At 37.5% G+C, this 23,529-nt stretch overlaps 1 protein-coding gene across 4 annotated transcripts in view; it reads left to right on the forward strand.

The window, feature by feature from the left end:
- Positions 1–4,568: 4,568 nt before the first annotated feature.
- RAB28 (RAB28, member RAS oncogene family) overlaps positions 4,569–23,529 on the forward strand; it is a 60,772-nt gene continuing 41,811 nt past the window's right edge. Inside the window, exons 1-3 of one of the 4 annotated variants that reach the window (XM_050973268.1) lie at positions 4,569–4,848; positions 11,861–11,957; positions 16,551–16,639. In XM_050973268.1, the coding sequence (XP_050829225.1) occupies positions 4,771–4,848; positions 11,861–11,957; positions 16,551–16,639 (264 nt within the window). In that variant the 5' untranslated portion in view covers positions 4,569–4,770. The remainder of the gene's footprint in view (positions 4,849–11,860; positions 11,958–16,550; positions 16,640–23,529) is intronic. The other 3 variants (XR_007777398.1, XM_050973267.1, XM_009099506.4) reach the window with 3 other exon arrangements.

A 23,529-nucleotide genomic window follows, 5' to 3' on the forward strand; every position in this document is an offset into this window, starting at 1 on the left:
TCTACTCTGCTCCAGAGATGAGTGGCAAACCCAGCATTATAATAGAAGTAAATATTTTTTCTTTTTAAATGCACTCTCCACTTTTGTGGCAACAATTTTGCTTTTCTTTTCAAGGACACTTTCCTCATTCAAACAAATGGAATGTCAATTTCCACATGAAGAAGAGGAGTGTGTGCAGATCCCAGCTATAGAGACTTGAAATAGAAAAATTGGTATGAATGAAACTCAAAAGAGAATGAGTATTGTTGTGCAAGCATGGGCAGAAAAAGCAGAACAAATGTTAAAAGAATGTCTTGGTAACAGAGGACACAGCTCATGTCAATCACTCTGAGAAATGTGTTGTTTCCATCAAGTGCTGTAAGGACAGCACAGATGACTTGGTAGCTAATGACCCTGCATTCTTGAAGAGGATGGCAAAAAAGTTGAAGGCTCTCACACATGCTATTCCTTTTTCTCTCAGTGCAGATTCTACCTCATTCAGCTTGATTCACACCTTTTCTCAGAGTTTGGGAGAAGCATACATCTATTTCCTATGTAGGCAATGATTTTGGGTACTTTCATAGATACTTGCATAAGGGAGTACAACCTTATACTATATTTTTAAAAAAAAACCTTCCACATTCAGAGGTCTAGCTTGCATTTGTACAGTTTGCATTTTCAAGCATGGTGGACTGTGTATGCCACAATTACTTAGGGTAAATTAAGAACAAGGAGGCAAAGGAATCAAAACTGGAACTGTGTTGTTTCTTCAAACAGAAACTGATTATCAAAAATAGTTTTCTAATTAAACTGTAACAAAGTGACCGGAGGAAAAAAGAGTATTTCTGACTGCCAGATCAAAACATAAGCAGAAATGAAAATCAATGGCTTGCACTAAAAAATTTAACCAGGTTTGTAGGGGAAAATGTGAAGAAGGGAACAAGAGCAACACAAAAATTCACAGGGGGCCAGGGAGGACAATTCCTTTAAACCCAAATGAGGTGAACTGGGTACCTGGCTCAGTCTCTTGAGATGAACAAAGATGTTGCATAAAAATGTGGATTGTGAAGAGTGATTACCAAAAACTCCCACTCTTGTCTCTGACCCTCAGAAATCCCCACAAATTTCCCTATCCAGCCTTCCTTTCCTACCAACATAAAAGCTCTAAATCCTCCACTGCTGCCTGTCTCCTCTCCTAAACATCTCTGGCCTGTCCTGTCACACTCAACTACCACTGCCTCCCAAAAACTCATTTAGAAGTTGCAGTGATTCTGCTTAGGGAGAGCTACATATTACAGACAGAATGTCAAATAATATATATTTATTTCTGTGTCACTTGGTGACCAGGCACTTTTCAGTGAAAACTCCGTTTAACTGCTCAAGGATTTTTTTATTAGTGTTTTAAAAATGCATAAGAGTTTCAAATTATTTCTATACTGCCATCAATTTTTTTTACTGCAGTGATCTGTTTGTTAATTCCAGTGCTTTTCAACACACTTCATATATTTCCTTTAACTGTGAAGTATCAAACAATTTGAGACTAGCTTCCTTTCATCTATAAAATGCTACCCGTATTTAGTAAAGATGGCAATGATGAAAATAGTTTAATTTGAAAGCCTCCCAGAGGGGATGTGTTTGTAGCAAAAATTTGTACCACTCTGTGTAAAATGACCACATCACGCTGTTAATGAGCTTGCTGAACATTGCAAGCGAGATGTGTAAAGATTTCCAGTCAGATTGTTTGCCCTGTTATGCTACTAAAGTTAAATAATGGTAAACAACACTCTTTGGTAGTATTATTGTTGAAGCATTAACTCCACCAGGCATTTTTTTCTTGTACACTAATCTTTTATATAGTAAAAAATGATTTTAGTTCATCCTTGTCATTCATAGACTTAAGCAAGGAGGTTTTTGGGTGCTGAGTTGCCCAGTTGCACTACTGTGCCATCTCCTGGGGTAGTTTCCATTCATTTTTCTTAGTAGTCAATAGCAAGCCATATTTATCCATACCAAGTATTATTGTATTTCCAAAATTATGCTTTAATATGTAACTGCTTATTGAAACAGATCAGATGCACAGGCTCAACACAAACTTAATCCCATGAATACAACATTGAAGATGAAAGGGAAGAAGTAAATTAAATTTTGGGACGTTTATTATAACACATTTCTTTGTGGTATTTCAAATGAAAATACACATAGTGTGGACACTCAGAGCACCTTGCTCTCTTATCATCCTGCTTTTGCACACACAGCTTCTCATCTCATGGGTTGAATAGAACCTGCTTGAGGAGAACCTCCTCAAAAGCATCAGAAAGCTTTAAATTAATATTTTCTATTTTTTTCCTTATGTGACTGAGGTGGCATTTCAGAAATATTAGCAGTTCCACCAACAATTGTTTATCAAGCACGTGTCTGCCCTGAAGTGAGATGCGGAACTTTTAAATGTCTAATGCCAATTGTACAACTACTCAGTGTGTCAGAAATCATAAAGGAAAATTTCATGTTTGTCCCTATTGCTCTTCCTTCCAACAGACGCTGCTCAGCTGAGCCCTGATGCTGATCTTCCTGAAGTGCCAAGTTAAGAGAACTAGGAGTACAATTAGGCTAAAAGGCACTCTGAAGTGCAAAATAATGAAGAATACATTTAATTTAATTCCAAGTACAGAGTTACAAATGAGTGTGTCTTGTTTTCCATTAGAATTTAATGTCCTTTATGGTGTATCTGGTGTATCTGTCCCCCGTCCTTTTTTTTTTTTTCCCTAGAATATCATTGGAAAAGCATTTAGCCTCAATTATACAAGGACATGAATACATGATCAATAAGGAACCTTCTTGATCTGGCTAAGGATTGAGTAAAACAGTGTACTTGTAATATTAGAAATTTCAGACATACATTTCATAAAGAAAACCTGAAAGAGACTGAAACAGGTATGATTGCTATTCAGACATTATACAAAGTTGTTCTAAAAATTCTTAGCTTGTTATTGAATCCATTAAAATGCATCTATACCTCAAAGAGTTCCAGATGTTTCTGCTCAAATTGCCATATAGACAATGTCCAAAGAATTGTTGTCACTCATACTGGAAAAATATGTCAAATAGAAGCTTGAAGAGATTTAGTACTACTGGATATCATTATTAATAGACTTTTGAATAGAGAGTATGGTTCTTAGACTTCTGGATATAAGCAAGTTGGGATGGTTGGCATGCATTTTGGAGGACAACATTATACATACAATTTTATAGACAAATGTTGTGAGCAGCCTGAAACAGGATTAAATCAAATGGGGAAAAGCAGAAAGCACTACAGTCAAACAGATATAAAGCTTCAACATGTATGAAATGCCAATAACAGGAGAGCATCCAGAGGCTCTTTTAGTAAATCAGGATTCATATGAGTCAGCAATGTCATACCGTCAAGAAAACAAACATCATACTGGGATATGTAAACAGAAGTCTCCTATGCAAGACACATGAAGTAATACTTCCACTCTGCTCAGTATTCCCAGGGCCTCAACAGAAGTACTGTATCCAGTTTTTGGCACAGTACTACAAGAAAGTGGAGAGGGGCCAAAGGAAAGCAACAAGAATAATCAGAAGTCTAGAAAAGACAACCGAGGGAAAGACTGACTGAAGAGGAGTTGTTTAGTCTATGGGAAGGGTGACAGGCTGAAGGGACACTGGTAGTTTTCAAACTCAGGGACGGCTGATGCAAAAGAGGTTATAGCCTGTTCTCCCTGGCTATAGAATGTATTTTATATGTAATAAAGTAGTGGCCTAAAATTCAGCTAGGGCTACCTTGACAAGTTTTCTTACTGATTGCTTATATGGATAGAAAAGTTCTGAGACTGTGTAAGAAAGTGGTGGAGTCCCTAGAACTGGGATTGTTCAGTCTGCAGAAAAGAAGGCTCCAGAGTGACCTTGCTGTACAGGCCTTTATGTATCCCTCTAAAGGGGGTATGAGAGCCAGAAAGGGACTTCATACAAGGGCATGCAGGGATAGAACGCGGGGGGATAGCTTTAAACTGAAAGAGTGCAGGGTTAGATTAGATAACAAGAAGAAATTCTTTGCTGTGAGGGCGGCGAGGCACTGGCATAGGTTGCCCAGAGAAGCTGTGGCTGCCCTCATGCCCGGCAGTCAGGTCAGGCTGCTCTGGGCTTTGAGCTACCCGGTCTAGAGAAAGGTGTCCCTGCCCATGGCAGGGGTGTTGGAATAAGATGATGTTTAAGGTCCCTTCCAACGCAGACCATTCAGTGACTATGATTCGGCTGCCATAGCTATTTAGTTAGTTGCCATATAGAGTTGCTATAGCGAACCTCCGCCGCCTGCCCGGTCAGGCCCACACGGGGCGGGCCCGTCCCTCGGGGGGGGGGGGCGGGGCATAGCCCCGCCCCCTCCCCGCCCCCCGTTGCTTGGTTACTGCGCAGGGCGTCACTGCGGGGCCCGACCGAGCCACCGCGGCGTGCGGCCGACAGCCGGGCTGAACCATCCCCTGACCCTGTGGGGGAGAAGTGGGTGTGTCCCGAAGCAGCAACTGGACTTGTTGCTGTAGCTCCCGCCCTCAATTTACCGCTTCCCCCCCTTTCCTCAGCGCTGCCGTTGGTTTCGCCCCGCGCGGACCATAGCGACGGAGGGCGCGCCGAAGGAAGATGGCGGTGGCGGCTCCACCGTTGCTGCCGGTTTCGTGAGCGCGGCGCTCGCTCTTCTCTCTGTCCCGTCCTCGCCCCTGCACCCGGCTCCTCCCGGCTGCTCTCAGCCTCTTCTTTCTCGCCGGGGCCGTAGAGATCATGTCGGACTCGGAGGAGGAGGAGAGTCCGGACCGCCAGCTCAAGCTGGTGGTGCTGGGGGACGGCACCACTGGCAAGGTCAGTGCCGGCCCCGCCGGCAGCTCCTCTCCCTCGCCGCGGTGCCCCGAGCCCCTTCGCGGCCTTCCCCCTCACGCTGCCCCTGGCTCTGCTGCTGAGGAGGGAGCAGCCCGCTGCGGCTTCCAGTCTGTCGCGCAGCCGCTGTCGCGATAGCTGGCTGGCTGCTCCGCCTCGGCTCCAGGCCCTCCAGGCACGGGAGACACGGGCTCTTCCCGCCGGTATCCGCTCCATGCCCGGCGGCCAAACCCTCTGACGGGCCTTTGGCACCCGAGGAGGTATCGTCAACTAAAAGATGTACACGACTGTGATCAAATTTTCTTGAGTCGTGAGCAAAGGAGCGGCGAATAACGTAGTTCGTGTTGCGCTGACGGAGTTTCCCGTGGTCCCCGTGCGCTGGAGGCAGGAGTTGCTCGGCTGGAGCAGCCCAGAGCCCTTCTCGGTGGCTGCAGTGTCCCGGACATGCAGGGCTAGGGTCGGGGCCGGGCACGAGGAGGGTTCGCCGCTCCCCTCCAAAGGGACGAGCAGGGAAGGTCGCTTAGCTGGGTCTGCAGGCACCCTTCGTTTCGGCTACAGAGCTACCAACGTCCCGAGCTGGATAGAACAGTTTGCACCTAGTGGAGTTACTGTTCCAGAGTTTGGAAAGGCACTGCTGAGTCTATTTAGTTTTCGTTTATAACTTTTTATGTTTTTGGTTTTTTTCCCCTATCTGTAATCACCATAATGAAATCCTGCTTATAAAAGTTTATTTATCAACAATAACCAAAACAATCAAATAGTAATAAAAAAAATTCTCTTTGTAAAAAAGAAATTTTGACAAGGAGAGACTAAAGAAGGCAAAAGAAAGGCTGCTTTCTTAACTATTTAAAATAGTTACTGTTCTTAACTATGCACTTGAATAGGTATCTATTGTCATATGTAGCCTGAATAATTTTGTGAGATACACCTGAAAATAGTAAATTTATTGTATGATTGAAGTATTCAGTTCTTTCCTCTGTCCTTAACTTTTGCAACTACAAGGAGAAGAAATTCTGCATGCTTCACAGTTCATGTGAAAAGTGGGAATGTATGTAGAGCTGGTTTAAATGCACTGCCTTACAGTAATAGGATTAAGCTCTAAGTGAAAGTACATGTGGTTTTGCTCACTTCTTATTCAGAGCTCTGTAAAGAAACAAAACATTTTTTTTTTCTCTCCAGTGATTCTAAACCCAGTCTGAAGTGGTATTGTGTTCATCTGAGTCAGTAGATGGGCAATTCCAACCAGCTGTGTGATGAGAGCATAATAAATGCACAGCATTGACAGCTGAAGTGCTGCTTCACGGGTAGCATTTCCCAGGAGGTTTCCATTCAAACTGAACAATCCTTTCACTACTGCTGTTGAGCAGCTTGTGGCAGGAACTCCCGCCAAGCAAGGATTTTCAAGCATTCTTGAGTTTTGATGTATATTCCTGTTGGTTCCTACCTCTCTCACAGGAGCTGCCACTCACTGCATCTCCTGCTAACTCTAGGAATCTCATGCTTCCATGGCAGGTTCTTGGGCACGAGCAGCAGCAGCGCTCTGGTGGGCTGCTTTTCCTCCTGTCCCCCCTAGATGATGCTGTAATAGAGGCTCCTTCCCACCATCCCAATGGCCAGGCAGCACTCACAGATTTATTGTAAGGTCTTGTAAAAATAAAGAAGCAATTGGGTCATGGAATGGAAGGATAAAATGTGCCTACTATTATTTTTAACCTCAGAAGACTAAATTGTTGAGGTTCCTCTCTTCTGTTGTCTACTCGTTCCGCTTACTTGTTGAAACCTGTCTATGTCTATGTGCTTTCAACTCTGAATTGCCTGGCTCTCACATCTGGTTCACAGCTGGTCTTTACACGCATGCATACGTATCTCTCTTTTACTGTGCAAGGTGGTGGTTTTTCTCTTCCTGTCACTCTGGGATCATGAGACAGGAGGTGTGTAGAAAATGATGGGATAGATCTGAAATGCTGTGTCTTGTATTTAGTATGAGGTGTTCACATTTGGCTTCTTTTGCACCCTGTTTTCCAAAAAAAAAACCAACAACAACAACAAAATTGTTGTTGTGAGTCAGGTGGGAACTTTGTGTTTTCCTCACCCTTGCTTAGAAGCAATGTAACTCAGGTTCTGTGCAGGGATTGGTAGCAGATTAAAAACAAATCAGTGTCAGTTCAAGCTAAAGGTAATTTTTGTACTTACACTAGGCAAGGGAGGCATGCTGTGCTTCTATTAAGTTGTTTGAAGTGGTTGAATTGATAACTGGATACTTAGAATTTTAAGGATAGCAATAAGCACTGCTGGAGCAAACACAAGTAGAGAAAAGTGGAAGAAGGCATAAGAGAAGTGAGACAGAGTAGAATCTGTAAATAAAGATGGTAAGGTAATGGTGAACTGTGGAAAAGCAAAATTGAGGGAAGCTAGACTGGTTGATCAAAAGATAATAGAGGATGATTTTAATGAACCAGACAAACTAGGAAAACAATCTAAAGAGCAATCTGAAGTGTGGGCAATGCACGATGAAAAAATCCAGCAATTATTAATAGCAGTTGGCTCTTTGATTTTGAATATAGGAAGGACATATATACACACAGCAGCCTTATGTGTTTAGGTGTTAAATCAACCTACTCTTCCTGATCCAAAATGATTTTCCATTAAAATAAACCAATATTACTAGTATGGATTGAAAAAAAATATGTTATGATCCAGATATTTCTACTCTTTTTGTGCATAGATTGGCTTAATACTGAAATACACAAGGACGCTGATTTGAGAATATTATAGAATATTATAGAATATTATGATTTGCTAATGTTGAAAAAGGTTTTGGGCCTCTGGAAGTAAGTCTCAGAGCTGGTAGTGGGAAGGGAGGTCCTGAAAAATAGGTGTGCTGAGGTTCTGTTCATTTGCTCTCTGTTGTAGCTGGAATTAGAGTATGGTAGCAGAAATATCCTACCTTTTCCTTCTGGTAACAATGGATGATGAAAATGAAATAATGAATGCTCAAGCTGGTATGGGAGTTGCAGGAGCTAAAACATAGGCTGGCATAAAAAGCAGTTTCCTGCTTTCTTTAGGATTTTTTAGGATAGCATATTTTAAAGCATTCTGAATTGTCTTGTTACACTTGGGCTCAAAAACTTCAGAGATGGTGACAAAAATATTTTTGTCACTGTTGAGTCTTGCAAATGGAGAACTGAATGAAGTGTGCAGTGCAGATTGGCCCAGCTGCATCAAATAGATCTACATCAAATGCCAAGAAGTTATGATAATTTTATCTTTTTCAGTGAAGAAAGTTGCATCAGTAGTTGGCAGTGGTATGGAAGGACATTAGCTTGGACAGTTATGTGTTTTAATGGTAGTTAAAGCGTTTAGTTATTTAGCTTAGTGATTGTTTTAGTTTTGTTTGTCCTAAAATTCTTGCCAATAAGATAGGACGTGACTGAGGGATTAGTTTAGCTGTGCTTGGATAATGGCATTGATGTTCTAGAAGGGAGTGAGAGAAAGGATAGATACATGTGGTTTTTGGAAAATAGATTTTCAATTTGTGGCTAAAGTTTGTGTGAATGGAGATTCATAGCTTCAGAACTATGTGCTTGCATCTAATTGAATTTTGGATTTAGTTTTCTTTCTTACAAGTATGATACTACACTTTTTCACTGGTTTTTCAAAACTTAATTCAATAGGACTTTACTCAAAGAGTTGTTATTGGTAGGGTTTTCCCTACAAGTTTCTTGTTGCCCTGATGAGTAGTCATTATTAGAGCTGGCTATCATTGCTTGTTCCATTTGACTTTCAATTTAATTACTTTTTAGTTTATTTCATAGATATTGTTTACTTTTTTCCCTCTTTACTCATTATGTAGGTCTTCAGGAACAGCGTGTCAAATTCAGTTTGTACTGAATTGTTGACATTGAAAAATAGAAGCAAAAAACTGTCATGCCTTTTATGTACGGTTAAATTCCATCTTTGCCTCTTTCAAAAAACCTTTCCCAAATATCCTATTTTATTTTGAGCTTAGAATACTGTACTTTTTTTTTTCTTTTACTACTATCTTGGTTGCTGTATATTAGAGCCCAAAGACATTTTCTTGTTATTAACAGGGTTTTTTTAACCCCAGCCTTCAACAGAGTATTGATATTTAGTATAGAATGTTGACATTCACTTTGAAGTATTTAAGGCAGATGTGTGAATCTTCCAAACTGATGGAATTTTTGCTGGAAATTCTGCTCTGCAAGCTGGTGGCCTGTTTATCTTAATAGAGCTGCAAAGGAACAAAGGCCTTCATACTGTTGTACTGTTTTCTGACCCTGACCTTAAAGGGTGGAATTGTATGGAATGTAACCTTTCTAAAAAGTGGTCACTGATTACTTTTTTATTTTTACAACTACAGTTCTACTGAACCATTGTTTAGCTTTCACTAATTCTTATATAGATTGTATTCAGCATATCCTCAGGTTAAATAGTTGAGCAAAATCTTTTCTGGCAAGCATGGCAGTGAACACTTCTGGGATTTGAAGGGAGTATTTGCATTGTAGAGGCACTTGAATATGCATTGGCATAACTTCTTTGTTTATTGTTGTAAAGAACTGTTCCTCTTAGCATTTTGTGGATAAATGCTTGTTTTGTGAATAAATAGAGGACCCTAGACTGGTAATCCAACACTTTCCTTGAGCTCTAACATTTATTAGGAAAAAATTTAAGAAGGAGTTAGTCAATGATTTTGTGCTATAAATTCCTTTGCATTCAAAAGCAAAATGGAGAAAAATTGTTTAAGAGGACTTTGCCATGCTGTTGGTTACTTGCTGCTCTTATAGGTCGGCTGTTAATTGAATGTGTGTTGTTTTTTTTTACTAACAGCCCTAGAAGTCCTCTGGGAATATTGAGTGTCACAGAATGATAAGCTAATATTTACTGAGCCTTTAAAACAAGAAGGGAGTGGTTGCTTATTTAATGAGGATATAAATTAGTGTGTTGGAGAATATAGAATACTATTATATAGTCAGATGATACTTGAATCTGTACTCTAGGCACTAGTTACTTTTCCAAAAAGGAAAATTTCAAGAAGACTAAGTGGTGTATTCCTGCAGTTGTCTTATTCTCATCTACATCTTTAAGGTCATGACAAATTAAAGATGTCATTGTCATCTTGACATGCTAACTGTTGGTATTAAATGAATCAGTTCTACTGACTGTTTCAATACTGTAGTCTGAATCTGTAGTGAATTTCATTTTGTGTGTATTGTCAGTATTACTGACACATAGTTGAAGGCAGAAGAATCTTCTCACAATTCATTCTTTGTGGTCTTCCCCCCCATTCCACAGGGATATAAATATATAAGTGTTCTCATGCTATTTCTAGTTTACTTGCTTTTTTCCCCATTTGTTTTTTTATTTTTAAGCCTCTTGGGACTTGAGTTCAGTGAAATGAAAATGTTGCATTAGGCTAATACTGACTTATTGAATTGTTCCCTAAACATATCTTCTGATATGACAATATATTCATTATATATATGCCAGTGATAGGAATATAAATATGATATAGAAACATGAAAACAGTAAATCTTGTTTTATTTGCTTAATAGGAAATCTAATAGTTGAATAAATGTTTGCCTATTCATACTAGAGTGTTAATGCTGGAGCTCTGGTGATCATATTCTAATGCAAAAATAAGGTGTTGTTTTTTTCTGTGTACATTTGGCATTGGCCTAATTTAGATCTTTATTTTAGCCTTCTGTTCATGGACATTGCCTATTCTCATATTTCAGAACTGTTGGCATTATTTTGCTATTGCATTTTTGACTAAAAGTGCTCTTAACAGCAATTTCTGATAACAATTGGTGTGACTTATCTCTTTATGGCTTGATAAAGGCAAGAAAAACCCTTCTGGCCTGTTTTGAGTTTTTTCAGATAGTGTAAGGGTTTTGTGAGCTTCCTAGTATTTTTCATTCTCTATATAGGTAAATAAATATTTAGATTTTTTTTCTGTAGTTAATTTGTATTTTTATTTACACAAGTCATGTCAACAAGAGATTTTTAAGTGTACACTAAGTTGATGTTGTATTTTATAATTTTTAATATTTAGTATTTTTTTTTCAAAATACAAACTTCTGAATTATTTATGAATGTACCACTATTTTCTCCTTTACTTTTTTTGTGGGTCTTCTTTCTTTATTTCCTTCCCTTTCTACCCCTACCTCTTTCTTTTTCGTCTTGAATGGAGATACTAAATTGCTACTGACAGAATGTAAGTGCCTTGCTTCAGTAGTTTGCCCAGGTTAGTTGTGTATCCTTTCAGCTGTATATAGTAAAAACTTATTATTAGGTCACCAGTGTATTGGTTTGCTTTCATAAATCCACAGAATACCAATTGAAGAAATAAATTTTCAAATTTCTGCTGAAAGGAATGATTCTATAAATGTGTATTCTTAATATGAGTTTAACTTCTTTTTCTGTGTGCAAGAAAGGACTCTTCCCATTTTAGAGTTCTTGTAATTCCTGATCCCGAAACTGATGTACAGTGGTAGAAATCTTCCCAAAATTAGGAGCCTTCTGTAGGATTCTGCACTGTGCAGATCTCTATTCTCTCCCAGAAAATTGGTCTGGGATCATGGTGTTCCTTTCCAGGGGAGGACCCTTGTTTTTGAAATGAATGCTTTTTAAAAATAATGAGATCTTCAGGTGCAGATGGTGTCACCTAGATTTGTGTCAGTTTGAGCTTACTAATGATACCTCCTTCAAATCTGCACAGTATTTTGTAATGGAAATGTTAGGGCATTTTTGAAATCAATGCAAATATGCACCTTGTTTCTTTTTGCATAAATTAGTAGCCTTTGCCACCTCCTGTTATTATGTTGAAACTGACTGGAGTGCTTGTCAATCCAAATCCATGAACACTGTTAGCATTCATTGATTTAAAAAGTGCTTAACTGTATTTCATACTTCTGGGTTAACATAAAGTTTGTTGCTGTTAAAAATGACAACTTAATTTGATACTGTTCTGTTTTAGACATCCTTAGCTACCCGTTTTGCTCAAGAAACATTTGGAAAACAGTACAAACAAACCTTAGGACTGGACTTCTTCTTGAAAAGGATATTATTGCCAGGTAAGAGAATAAAAACTAACACTGAAAGGCTGGGTGGCAGCAGGACTTGCAGAAACAGATTCTTCAGAGTAATGTTACTGAATAAGCTCAGTGCAGTGATTTTTATGGCAAAGTAAATTAGGTTGTTTGGAGAATATTTTCTCCATACTTTCTTGCCAGGTGTCATAGAGTTATGCATTTGCAACTTACATCTCTAAGTAAAACACTGAATTCAAATAAAAGGAATGCTATCTATATTGAGAAATTTTATAATCCCTGCTTGAATGCACTCACTTTCCATGTGGATAGTGTACCACACAACAATGAAATGGAACTTTAAATGTATTAATTGAAAAAATATATGTGTTTTGAAAGAAATGTATATATTTTTAAATGAAATACACAACTCATATTTGAGTTGTGTGGGAGATGCATAATGCAGCTATGGACTCGCAGTGCTCTAATACGTGAATGCTGTTTTATGCAAGGCAGCATGAAATTGCTGGCATTTAATAGACCACTAAAATTTAGGGTCCCTCGGCACTCATAAAAATACAGTTTGAGCATTCAAGATGTTTCACTTCGCGATGGCAAAGAAACTATTTAGATGGCAGTTGCTGCACACTGCATGGAAATGCAAAGAAATAATTAAAAAAGAATAATTGCTGGTTAAGTTTGTCTCTGAACAATTGGGGTTTAAAATAAGTATTTTCACTGATTTGTGTGTGCTCATATTCTAAGTATGCAAGTATTTAATGAAAAACATTTACTTCTGGATTCAGAAATCAGAAGTTAGAAAAAGTTAGTGTAATTATTAAAAGCTGTAGTGAGATTTGATAAAGTTGATGCAAGTTCTGTAGTTCTGTCTTCTCCTTGTGAAGGGTGAGGAGGGAGGCAAACCCAGAAAGTAAGCATTTTTATCTGAAATCTGAAGTTATAAGAAAACATATACAGTTCTTGAACTTCTTTTTTTTAAAAATTATATTGCAAATAATTTCTTTATTATGTTTATATATTTTCTTAAGTGAAATAGAATAATCTTTTCAGATTATCCCTCTCTTTACTATTTTTGTTTGGCCATTTTGCTGTACTTTTTTAGTATCTGGTGAATGATAAAGTACCAAATGCCAGTGCTTATTTCTCCATAAAATCAACAGAATAATTTTTTTATTGTCCTGCTCATGCCTCTAAAAATACCAGTGTGTTTAATACTTAATAGCAGTACTTGCAATTGGAATGTGTACACAAATCATGCAGTGTGCATGCTGAGAACTTGTATTTTGCAAGTTTTTTTTCCAGCTGTTAAGCATACAGAAACTATTAGTACATTACTGGGATTCTAAATATCCTTGTTGAGTAGAAAATTTGGAAAATTATCAACTGTTGCTTCATTCATTTTTGTTCATGGTTTATATTGTGTGTGAATTTCATTCATTCATTCATTCATTCATAGTTTATTTTGTAATAAAATCATAATGTCGGTAAAAATAGCACCAAAAAGTCTGTGCATCTGTTTTCCTCAAAACAGTAGCTTTTGTATTCATATTCAGGAAGCAACATTTTTCTGTAGGTTGTCACTCTGGTTTTGCCTATACCTATATATGTGTTTAGGTATATATGGCTCTCTGTTTCATAGGTAAACTGGACTAGTTGTGGGGAGTGAGAGGGAGGTAACATTTCTAAATACTGGAATGGGAAGCATTACTTAGTAAGTGGATTTTTCTAATTTCTTGATTAGTTCTGGATTTGCAGAGCTGCTATGTTTACTTGGCAGGTTAATTGATACCACTGCAGAGCAATTACATGTGTATCAGTAGGAAAAAGGACTTGATTTCTCTTATTCAGTAGGAGAATTGTTGAACAGCTGTGGTTCAGTAGTTGGTATTTTTTCTTTTTCAATGTAAGCAAAGATTCCAGAAATTAAAATTACAGATTTCTACAATTGCATAGAAGTTTGCATTGGGCTTCATTGAAATATATTATAACTTATAAAATAAAGTACTCTTTTTCTAGCTTTATTTTTTGTTTTCTTTTAAATTATTTTTTAAGATAAAAGTGGCATTTTTCTCCAATTGTCTTAGTAACTAATGCAGTTTTGCAGTGAAAATAGTAAATATTCTGCATGGTAAAACTGTACAGTTTAATACATATCAGAAATAGTTTGATCAATTTTTAACGTGTTCAGTGTTGTTCAACAGGTGTCTAGTGTTCAACATGGCAAATTCACTTCATGCAGTTTGTTCAAAATACTTTTGTTAAAGTGCTGATCAGTTCCATTATATTTTTGATGCAGAATCTTGTATAGTCTGGATGCAGCTGTGGTGTAGATTTTAGTGCTTAAATAGTGTACATGTTAGTCAGAGGGTCTGTGATAGAGACTCTGAAGAGCCGTAGTTGTATACTTTTTGGGAGGTTATGGGTGCAGCTCAGTATACAGGATTCTCCTGTTAAAAGGATTTTTTTAAAGTCATTGGTGTAAAAAGTGCTCAGACTTGTGTTTTTAGTTCCCTCTTGGCTGTGCAGCCCTGCAGGTAAGGTTAACCAGTACAGCAAGGGTCCTCCTGCAGGGTCGCTGCTGCGGGAGTCCAGTGGCTTCAGTCCATGCCAGAAGCAATCTGCACACCTGCACTGTTCTGCCTCACGTGTTTCAGCTTTGCATTGTGTGCATTTTCTACAGAGCAAAGAAGTGCTGGGGATTTTTTGTTCCTTAATAGTGTATTACATGTTATTTTGGTAGGATTCTGCCCTTATTTTTATTGGAATGTTAAGACTGTTTCTAAGAACTATCTTATTATTCATGAATAAGAACTATCTTATTATTCGTTTTGTTGTAAGTCTCTAGTTTTTATGTTCTTGTTAAATTGAAAAAATAAAAGATTTCAAACTTTTTGCAGAAAACTTCTTGTGCTACTGTCTCAGTTGTTAATTAAATACATGCTAGGTAAATTGCCTGCAGTTTTTCCTTTTGTCAGAATAATCCTAACATCCTTCTTTCTTCCCCAGCATCAGTCGGGGCACAAAGCAAATATTGCAGAACCTAACTGCCAAAAAAAGGGAAAATGAAGCATTTTGCACAGGAGATGATCAGTGTGAATTTCATAGCTAGTGAGGTTCTAATTAAGAAGGAGTTTATCTTAAATGAACATCCCAATCTTTTTTCTCCCCTGTTTTTTTCCCCCCGTTTCTTTTTTCTTTTCCCTTTCTTTTTTCTGTTGTTAATGAAGCAGAGTAAATAATTTGTAATAGGAGATTTTTTTAATTGGACAGTCACAGACCATTTAATTTAACTTACTGCACTAAAATATATTCAGCTATATAGTTATAATTTGCTGTTATTTTCACCTAGTACAGTGATATATTTCCATGGAGCACATTCCATTGTGTAACCAATGTGAGCATGTCAGTTACAAATTTACAGCTGAATGGATCATGTGGGATAAAATCAGATTGTCAATTGCATAAAATAGTTGAATTAAGAATATATCTTTCTTAGCAAGCCAAAATAATGTGATCATTTTCACTTGATTTGCAGCTATTGTGATGTGAAACTTGTTGCATTTTCTTAAAATCCAGTAGTGAAATTAATAGGCAGTTGTGATTATCTGTGAGTATGTAGAATTTATATTAACATATAAGTGTCGTGTGAGTTGTATGTGGATTAGAAAAAAATTTGTAAATCCTTACTTTGTTAGAGTTTGGTGCTGCAGGTAATCAGTACAGTTTTGAAAATAGTTCTTACCATGCAAAAGGTGAGAAAGTATACTTTAATGTGTTTGTATGTATATGTACCTTTCTATGTATATTTTTGATATCTGTGAGTTGCTGAGTTGTCTTACAGAATATGTATGATTAGTAGGATGTTAAATATTCTGCATTTACACTGATTTTTTTGTTAGTTTTGTTTTAAAAAACCTGTTAACAATTTCAACATAGCTTAAAAATGGTTTAGAGTAGAAAAGAGGGTCTATTCTTGGTGTAGATTCTTTGAAGATGAGACTGTGTAAATCATGTCCAATTTAGCTTCATGCCTTAAGGTGAAGAGTGGAGGAAGTAATCATAGTTTGCATTCTTAACTTAGATGGGTGTCAGCATTTCCATCTTTTTACTCTGTCAGCTATACAGTTCTGTACTGTATACTACTGTCAGCATCACTGCCAAAATGAAGTTAGCATGAAGATTTTCCTTGCTTCTTGATCTGTAAGGAAGATTTGGAGAGGAGGTGAGGAAGGAACACACAGTATGAAATAATGTGGATAAATTGGCATTAATTGTGTTACCTTTCAGTTCCAAGTACCACCCTATAGAACATTCTTCATGAGGTTTTACATGTTCTGTCAGTGGAATATGTTATATAATTTCTATTCAAGAGTGTTATACTTTATGCAATTCCTATTATTTTCTGTTACTATTAGAGATGTTAATAGCTAGCTGTAGTTTTACTGTATCTTAATGACTTAGCTGGACAAAAATGACTTTTTTCCCAGATGAAACAAACATTTTTTGTTTCAAAATTTAGTTCCTGTTTCTTGTATACTTGTTAAAAGCTATTGTTATTGAATTTATTTGTATCTAAATTTTCCAGGTTGCACAATATCTGTATAATTTTTTTTCCAGGAAATCTGAATGTTACTCTTCAAGTGTGGGACGTAGGAGGACAAACAATAGGAGGCAAGATGCTGGATAAATATATTTATGGAGCTCAGGTACAGTATAAATGCTGATAATTATATATTATAGCAATGATATAAAATTAATTGAAACTTAGTTCTTAAAATTATACATGCATACGTTCTACATAGCTTTTAGTTGATTGATTCATGAATCTCAAAAATGTTGAATGTCCAATCTAAACTTAATTGATATAATATGCTACTTTAATTTTGGTGTAGCTAATTTTTTAGAGCTGACATAAAAAGCGAAGCAAGTGTGTGCTTTTATAGAACTGAATAACTCCCAAGAACAGATGGTTGTTTGCAGGCTTTGTGTCTTGAGTTAAGAAAAGCAGTCACAGTAAATAGTAAAGGCTATTTGGATATCCACATGGTAGATAGAGTGGCTGCTTTCAGAACAGCTGCCTCCTGGGGGGAAAAGGTAGAAGGAGGAAATTAAGAGCAATCCTACACCATTAAACTCATACATGCAACTGGGGTTATAAGAGGGCAAACAAAAGGAGACAACCAGGTAGCTAAATATTTTTGCAGAACTCTTTGTCCAATGAAAATTAAGTTTTGGTTAATTAAGGAACTTAAAGTGGATGGTAGGATAAAGAGCTATGTATTATAACTGCATCTTGAGTCATAAGCTGATTTAGGAGGATGTATTATAAATGCCAAACTTCTTAGCATGAGTAGTCCTAAAATGTGCTCTTTTCCTTAATTTGGAGCTTGTAATGAAGGCAGATCATTGCTATTCCAAAAGGCAGATCATTGCTATTCAATAGTGTTATACAACACAGGAATGGCTAATGAAAGAGATTGGGATTTATTTGTTAATTGAATAAAGAGAAACTTGTCAATGTAACATTTTGTCACTTTCAAAAAAAGTCAGTGTTTTTAGCTGTTACATCTGTTTATAGAATGTTATTTTTTTAATAAAACCCGATTTGCTAACCTGTTACAGATCTAGAAAGCAATAGGAGAAAGTGGCTTCCATGACAGAGGGAATTTGATTAATCACAAATTGTTGCCATATGTCCAAAGTAAATTTAATGAAGGAAATAAAAGGCTATTAGCTTTGTCTGTATTGAATTTGGTGATAAACTTAGGAGTTTCTTACCAAAAATAGCAGGTCAAAGAGTTAATACCGGTGCCCAAAAGTGCATAAGCAGTTAATATCAATAAGACTGAAGTTTGATTTTTTTGTCATTCAGAGCACATTAACAAAAAAACCCTATGTCGAATCTCTTTGTCTTTAATCTTCCTCCAGTCCTCATTTTAACCCTATTTTTTTTCAATGGACAAGTGATTTTCTTTCCCAGTGTTGGCATGTATTGCCAGTGTCTGTAAGAGGCTTCTTATCATATGTAAGAACCTTTGTATCGTCACAGTTGAGTTCTAACACACTTTCCTATTAGCTTTGTAACAGTGCCTGTTAAAGATGCATAAAATTGTCTCTATTTTCATCTATTAATGAAATGACATGAATAGTTTTAAAAGGCATTGCTTTTTATAAGAAAAAGAGGAAAAACAAAGTAGAACAAGTAGGAGTATTTATAAAGGTAAATCCTTTTAAATATGGATAAAAATTCCTGTGAATAGATAACACAACAGCAAGAAAGTAACTGGGAAGAGGTAGCATTGAGTTTGTAAAGGTAAAATGTGCACAGCCAACTTGATTGTTGTCTGTGGTTAGGTGGTTAGCTGTGTGGAGAGGAGAGCAGTGGATGTAATTTATCTTCACTTCAGCAGGGCCTTGGACATAGTCTCCCATAGTATTATTACAATATGTAGAGATACAGGTGCAATGGGTGGACCATAAATTTACTGAAAATCTGAATGGACAGCTGGATTTAAAGGCCTGTAGCTCAGTGTCTTACTGATGCCTGATTATAAGTTTTATTTCTTAATGGTTGGTACTGGTGTTGTGTCTTTTACTAATTCTTTTATCAATGGAACAAAACATTGTTTGTAAGTTTGTGAATAGCACCAGTTTGGGGAGGAATAGTCACTGTGCTGTAGTGTAGGGCTGCTACTGAGAGAGACCATGACCAACTGAAAGAGTGGATCAACAGAAACTTTGTGAGGTTCAGCTAATGACAGATGCCAAGTCCTGCACCTGGTACAGAATAATCTTATGCAGCTGGAATCAACTGGAGAGGGCAGTGAAGGGCCACAAAGGTGTTTAATGATCTGGACCATCTCTCCTCTGAGGGAAGGCTGAGAGAACTGTGACTGTTCAGCCTGGAGAATAGAAAGCTAATCAGTATATGTCCACCATGCAGGAAGGATGCAAAGAAGAGGGAAGCAGGCTTTTTTGTGTAATGTCTATTGACAGAACCAGAGCAATAGGCACAAACTGACACACAGGGGATTCCTTCTGAACATCAGGAAATACATTCTCTGCTGTGGGGATGACTGAGAACTGGCACAAGTTGACCAGAGAGGCTGTAGAGTCTCCATCCTCAGAGATACCTAAAAGCAGTCTGGACGTGGTCCTGAGCAGCTGGCTTTGGGTGACACTGCTTGAATAGGATCATTGAACCAAATGGCTTCTAGAGGTCCCTTCTAACCTCAGTCATTCTGGGAAATGGCTTTGGAGGAAAAAGCTCTTGGGTGGATGTCTTATTGAGGTAAAAAAACAGTTGAATGGGACTTTGCAATGCATCCTTGCAACAGTAAAAGCTAACTGAGTACTGATCTGTGTTAGTAAGAAGGAAGTAGTCAAATCAAGGAAAGTGAATGTCACGCTCTCTGACGTTTTTGAGGCAACATTTGGAGTACTGTGTTCAGTTTGGGGTTCCCCAGTGCAAGAGAGCTTTTAAAATATTAAAGTAACTTGAGTGAAGGTTGCTACAAAAAAAGTGTATGTGCACTTGGTCAGTGTATATGGTGCAGCTGGGATTTTAAACATCTTCTTTATAAAATACACAAGCTGTACAGATACAGATAAAGCAGATGATTTTGATCTGCTGCACAAATTGTGTTTGTCTGTGTATTTTTCACATCTAAATAATTCAGATTTTAAGTACATGTGTGGAATTGTTTGTAGCATATCTATGGCATGTGCTGTGCCTTTTGCAGATGCCCATAGCCTTGTGTAGATTTCTGTCTCTTTGATCATTGTGAGATTCGGAAATCATAAGCTGCTAAATTCTTATTTTTGTGCTCAGAATTATATGTGTATGGTAGGCCTACTTCTAAAATCCTATGTCCAGCTGGAGATGGAAGTTTAGAGACTAATCTCCAGCAACTGAAAAGATTATGGTCTATAGTTCACTTGATCTTAGTTGGAATTTGATCAGGACATCAACAAGAGTAAATGGAGCATCTATCTAAACTTCACTGCAAAAACTTGCCATTAGAGGTTTCTTTCCCTCTAATGAGATGAATTAATTCTCTAGGAGAGATCTTTTGTCTAGGTTACTGTTAAGATGCCATATTTTGATTGAGATCCCCTATTTCTTGTGCCATGTTTTAAAAAAAGAATGGCAGATTTGAGCATGAGAACTTGCATTGGTTGCAGTTGGAGAAATTGCAATTCACTTCTGTCTTTAAGCAGTTTAGAACAATGTAGTTACTGCATCCTATTTTGGTAGCTGAATTTCAGTGGTGGGACAGAAGAACTCTGCAAGCTGTGGGGAAAAGAAGAGCCCTTTGTTCTTCATAAAAAAGGGTGTTAATAATCAACACTGACTGAAAGCTATTTAAAACTACCACATATTTCTTAAAATTGAGAGATGCTGAGAGTAACTGTGTAGTCAGTTACACACACAGCTGTACTGATAGAGAGTAAATAATTCAATTATGGCAACCTAATCATTTAATCACTTGTATTTGAGTGACCACGTCCTCAGTATCAGCAAAGACAGGAGTGGTTAAGTATGTGTGGACTGAAAGCTGCTTTCATTTGCAAAAAACTCTATTTTCATCTGCACATTTCTGCAACAATTAAGTTGCTCTTTACAAAATTAATTTTCTATGACTAGAAAAAATACTCTAGAATTTTGGCCTGACTGATTTTGTAATATTAATGAAAATTTGAAAGTTTAGTTTCTTGTTGCAAAAGTCAGTCATAGGATGAAGGGTAGCTGAGGATAAATGAAGAAGAAAACATATGTTTTTAATTATTGTTTTCTCTACCTTCTATTTATTGTGACAGATCTTGACAAAAACTTGGCATGTCTTAAATTTTGATTATCACTACAAATATATTGCCTGGTTACAACATGTCCATACTAACACTTCAGTTTTGAAATAAGGCTGCTGCTGTTTGCATGGTAAATCATTCAGGAGCACTCCCATACTTACCTGTAATTGCTGCCCCTACCACATATCTAGTTTAAATTATCTTTAAGATCTGGCATATGCTACATCATAAATTGGCTTGTTAATAGGAGTACTGCAGGCTCTACTTTCTCCAGGGAGCAGCAAATAATTTCTGCAATATTTTCAGTTTCCAGTGACCTATTTTTGAAAATGCTCTATAATTCCTAAACAAAAAGCACTCACATGTGCACTAACATAGACAAAATGTCTCTTGCTGGAGTGTAATTATGCAAGCAGGGACTATTCACCATGTTGCTGGAGACTAGAGAATCAATGTGCTGTTCTTGACATGTTGTCTACAATGTGTTTCAAACCTTTTTCATGGCAGGGTAGTACAGTACTTTTGTGTAAAACTGCCAGTGTTAATTTTCCTCCTTACTTTCTCACACATAATAGGGAAACAACAGTTTTTATGCTGTCTATTTCATCCGTACTGTAAGTTTGTGGAAAATATGAGGCATTTTTTTGAAAGCAATTATGGGATTTCTCTGTTAAATAAAAGAAAAAGATGAAATAAATTTTAACTATGGAGTTGTGCCTAGTCCATCATTAATTGTCTATATCATACTAAGTTGCTTATAGAGTGCTGATATGGTGGAAATCTAAGCAGAAATTCTTTATGACCTGGATGCCATGCTGCCTTTTTTTTCTTCTATATGATATTATACCTGCTATCTTTGTTTTTTGAAAGTGCAGCAAATATTGGCAAGACTGAAAAAAATGTTTAAGAAAAGAATGTGCTTTAGAAGCAAGGTTTTAGATCACAGAGGAAGGGACCAAAAGGAAGTGAAGTCAGTTCTAGCTGCAAACTTTGTTAAAGGATTTCTTTGATGGTAAATCCAGTGTGAATACCCTTTCATCCAAAGGGGTAGGTAGGCTACAGTTGTCTAGAGAACATGAAGCAGAGTAGAATTTTGATGAAGAATTGGTTAGAAAGAGTTGGCTAACCTTAAATGCTCACACCTTCTTATTTTTTCTCCATCAAACTCTGATTAGTTTTGAAGATGGATTAGATAATCTGCTCTTCTGCAAGCTGGTGAGAGAACTCGACAGCTGGTGAAAGAAGCATTGCCATGTGCTCTTTCCTCATTTTCAGCTTCCAGCCTTATGGCTGGCATTTTTTTTTTAACCTTTACCATACCTATGCTTTAGATTGAGTTTCTTTTCCACTGAGCATTTAATAACATAAGTATGTCCTTCCTAGAGCAAAATTTAGATTGTGAGACAATTTAATTTGACAATTCAATACCAAGTGCCCGGGCATTTGGGTAGTTATAAAAATAGTCAGGAGAAATTAAATGAAATTAACTTAGAGATGCAAGATATTGCTTAATAAATTGCACCAAAATTGGAAGAGGGAAGTGGATGATTAATATTATATTTGATTAGTAAAGAAGGAAGGATAGAAAGGGGAAAGTTGGGTGTCATAATTCTTAATTTCCTTGAAGGAACTGATGAAAGCTGTTCCTCAGAAATTAATAGCAACTATCTAAATATAAGGAACAAAAAATCAAGTTTGCCAAGGAGTTGGTAACATTGGAGGAAACAAAGTAGATTGGGTACTACTGTCATAAGAAAATAGGAGTTGGAGGGATCTCAATAGGATCTGTTGCCCTCCTTCAAAGCTATCCATGTGTAATGACTTTCATCAACCTTCAAAAGTTTTTTCAGTGTTGGTGACTGTTATAGGTGGTGAATTTCAGAGCTTTGCTATTCTTACAGTCTCCATAGGGTTTTTTGTTTGGTTTGTTTGCTTGTTTTTAGTACTCTTGCTCTAATCTTCTTGCTGTGAGTTAAACCTATCGCTACATGTTGTATTGATTATGGATTTGTAAGAAAGTTCAGGGTGGAAGGATGTCAGGAGATTGGAACAAAACCCTCTCTAAGTCAGGTCAATTGAGAGGTGGATCTAGGCTGCTCAAGGGTCTATTGAGTCCTTCTTGTAAACTTCTAAGGATGGAGACTGAGCAACCTCTGGTCAACCTGATTTATTTGCCTCATGGTGAAAAAGCTTTTCATTAGTTATGGTTTGAATTTCTCTTATTTCAGCTTTTGCCCACTGAGTTTTATCCTGCTGTGCACTGCTGTGAAGAGCCTGGCTCCATCCCCTTCATTGCTTCCTCATGGGTATGGGAAGGCTGCTTTTAGGTCTCCCCAGAGCTGTTTCCTCACCATGCTAAAGAATTTGGGTTTGTTCATCTCTTTCTCATAAAACAAGTGCTCCAGCCTCTGATCATCTTGCTAGCCTTCTGCTGAAGTTACTCCACTTTTCTGATATCTTGAGGGGCTTAAAGATGTGTTCTTTTAGATATGATCCAACAAGTGCTGAGTAGAAAAATTGGCTGTACTTCTGCTAATGCAGCCCAGGATCAAGTTGGCCATCCTTGCTGCCAGTGAATGTTACTGGCTTGAATTTGGCCTGCTGTCTGACAAGACCTGAAGGTCATTTTCAGTTGCTCTCCAGCCAGTCATGTATTGCTCCCCCCAGCCTGTATTGCTCATTCCTTCCCAGCTGCAGGACTTTGCAATTGTCCTTGTTGAATTTTGAAAGGTTCTCGTTCACCATTCCTTGAGCATGTCTACATACCCCTTTGTGGTAACCCTGCCTT

Source organism: Serinus canaria, chromosome 4 (assembly GCF_022539315.1).
Source record: "Serinus canaria isolate serCan28SL12 chromosome 4, serCan2020, whole genome shotgun sequence".
NCBI lineage: Eukaryota > Metazoa > Chordata > Aves > Passeriformes > Fringillidae > Serinus > Serinus canaria.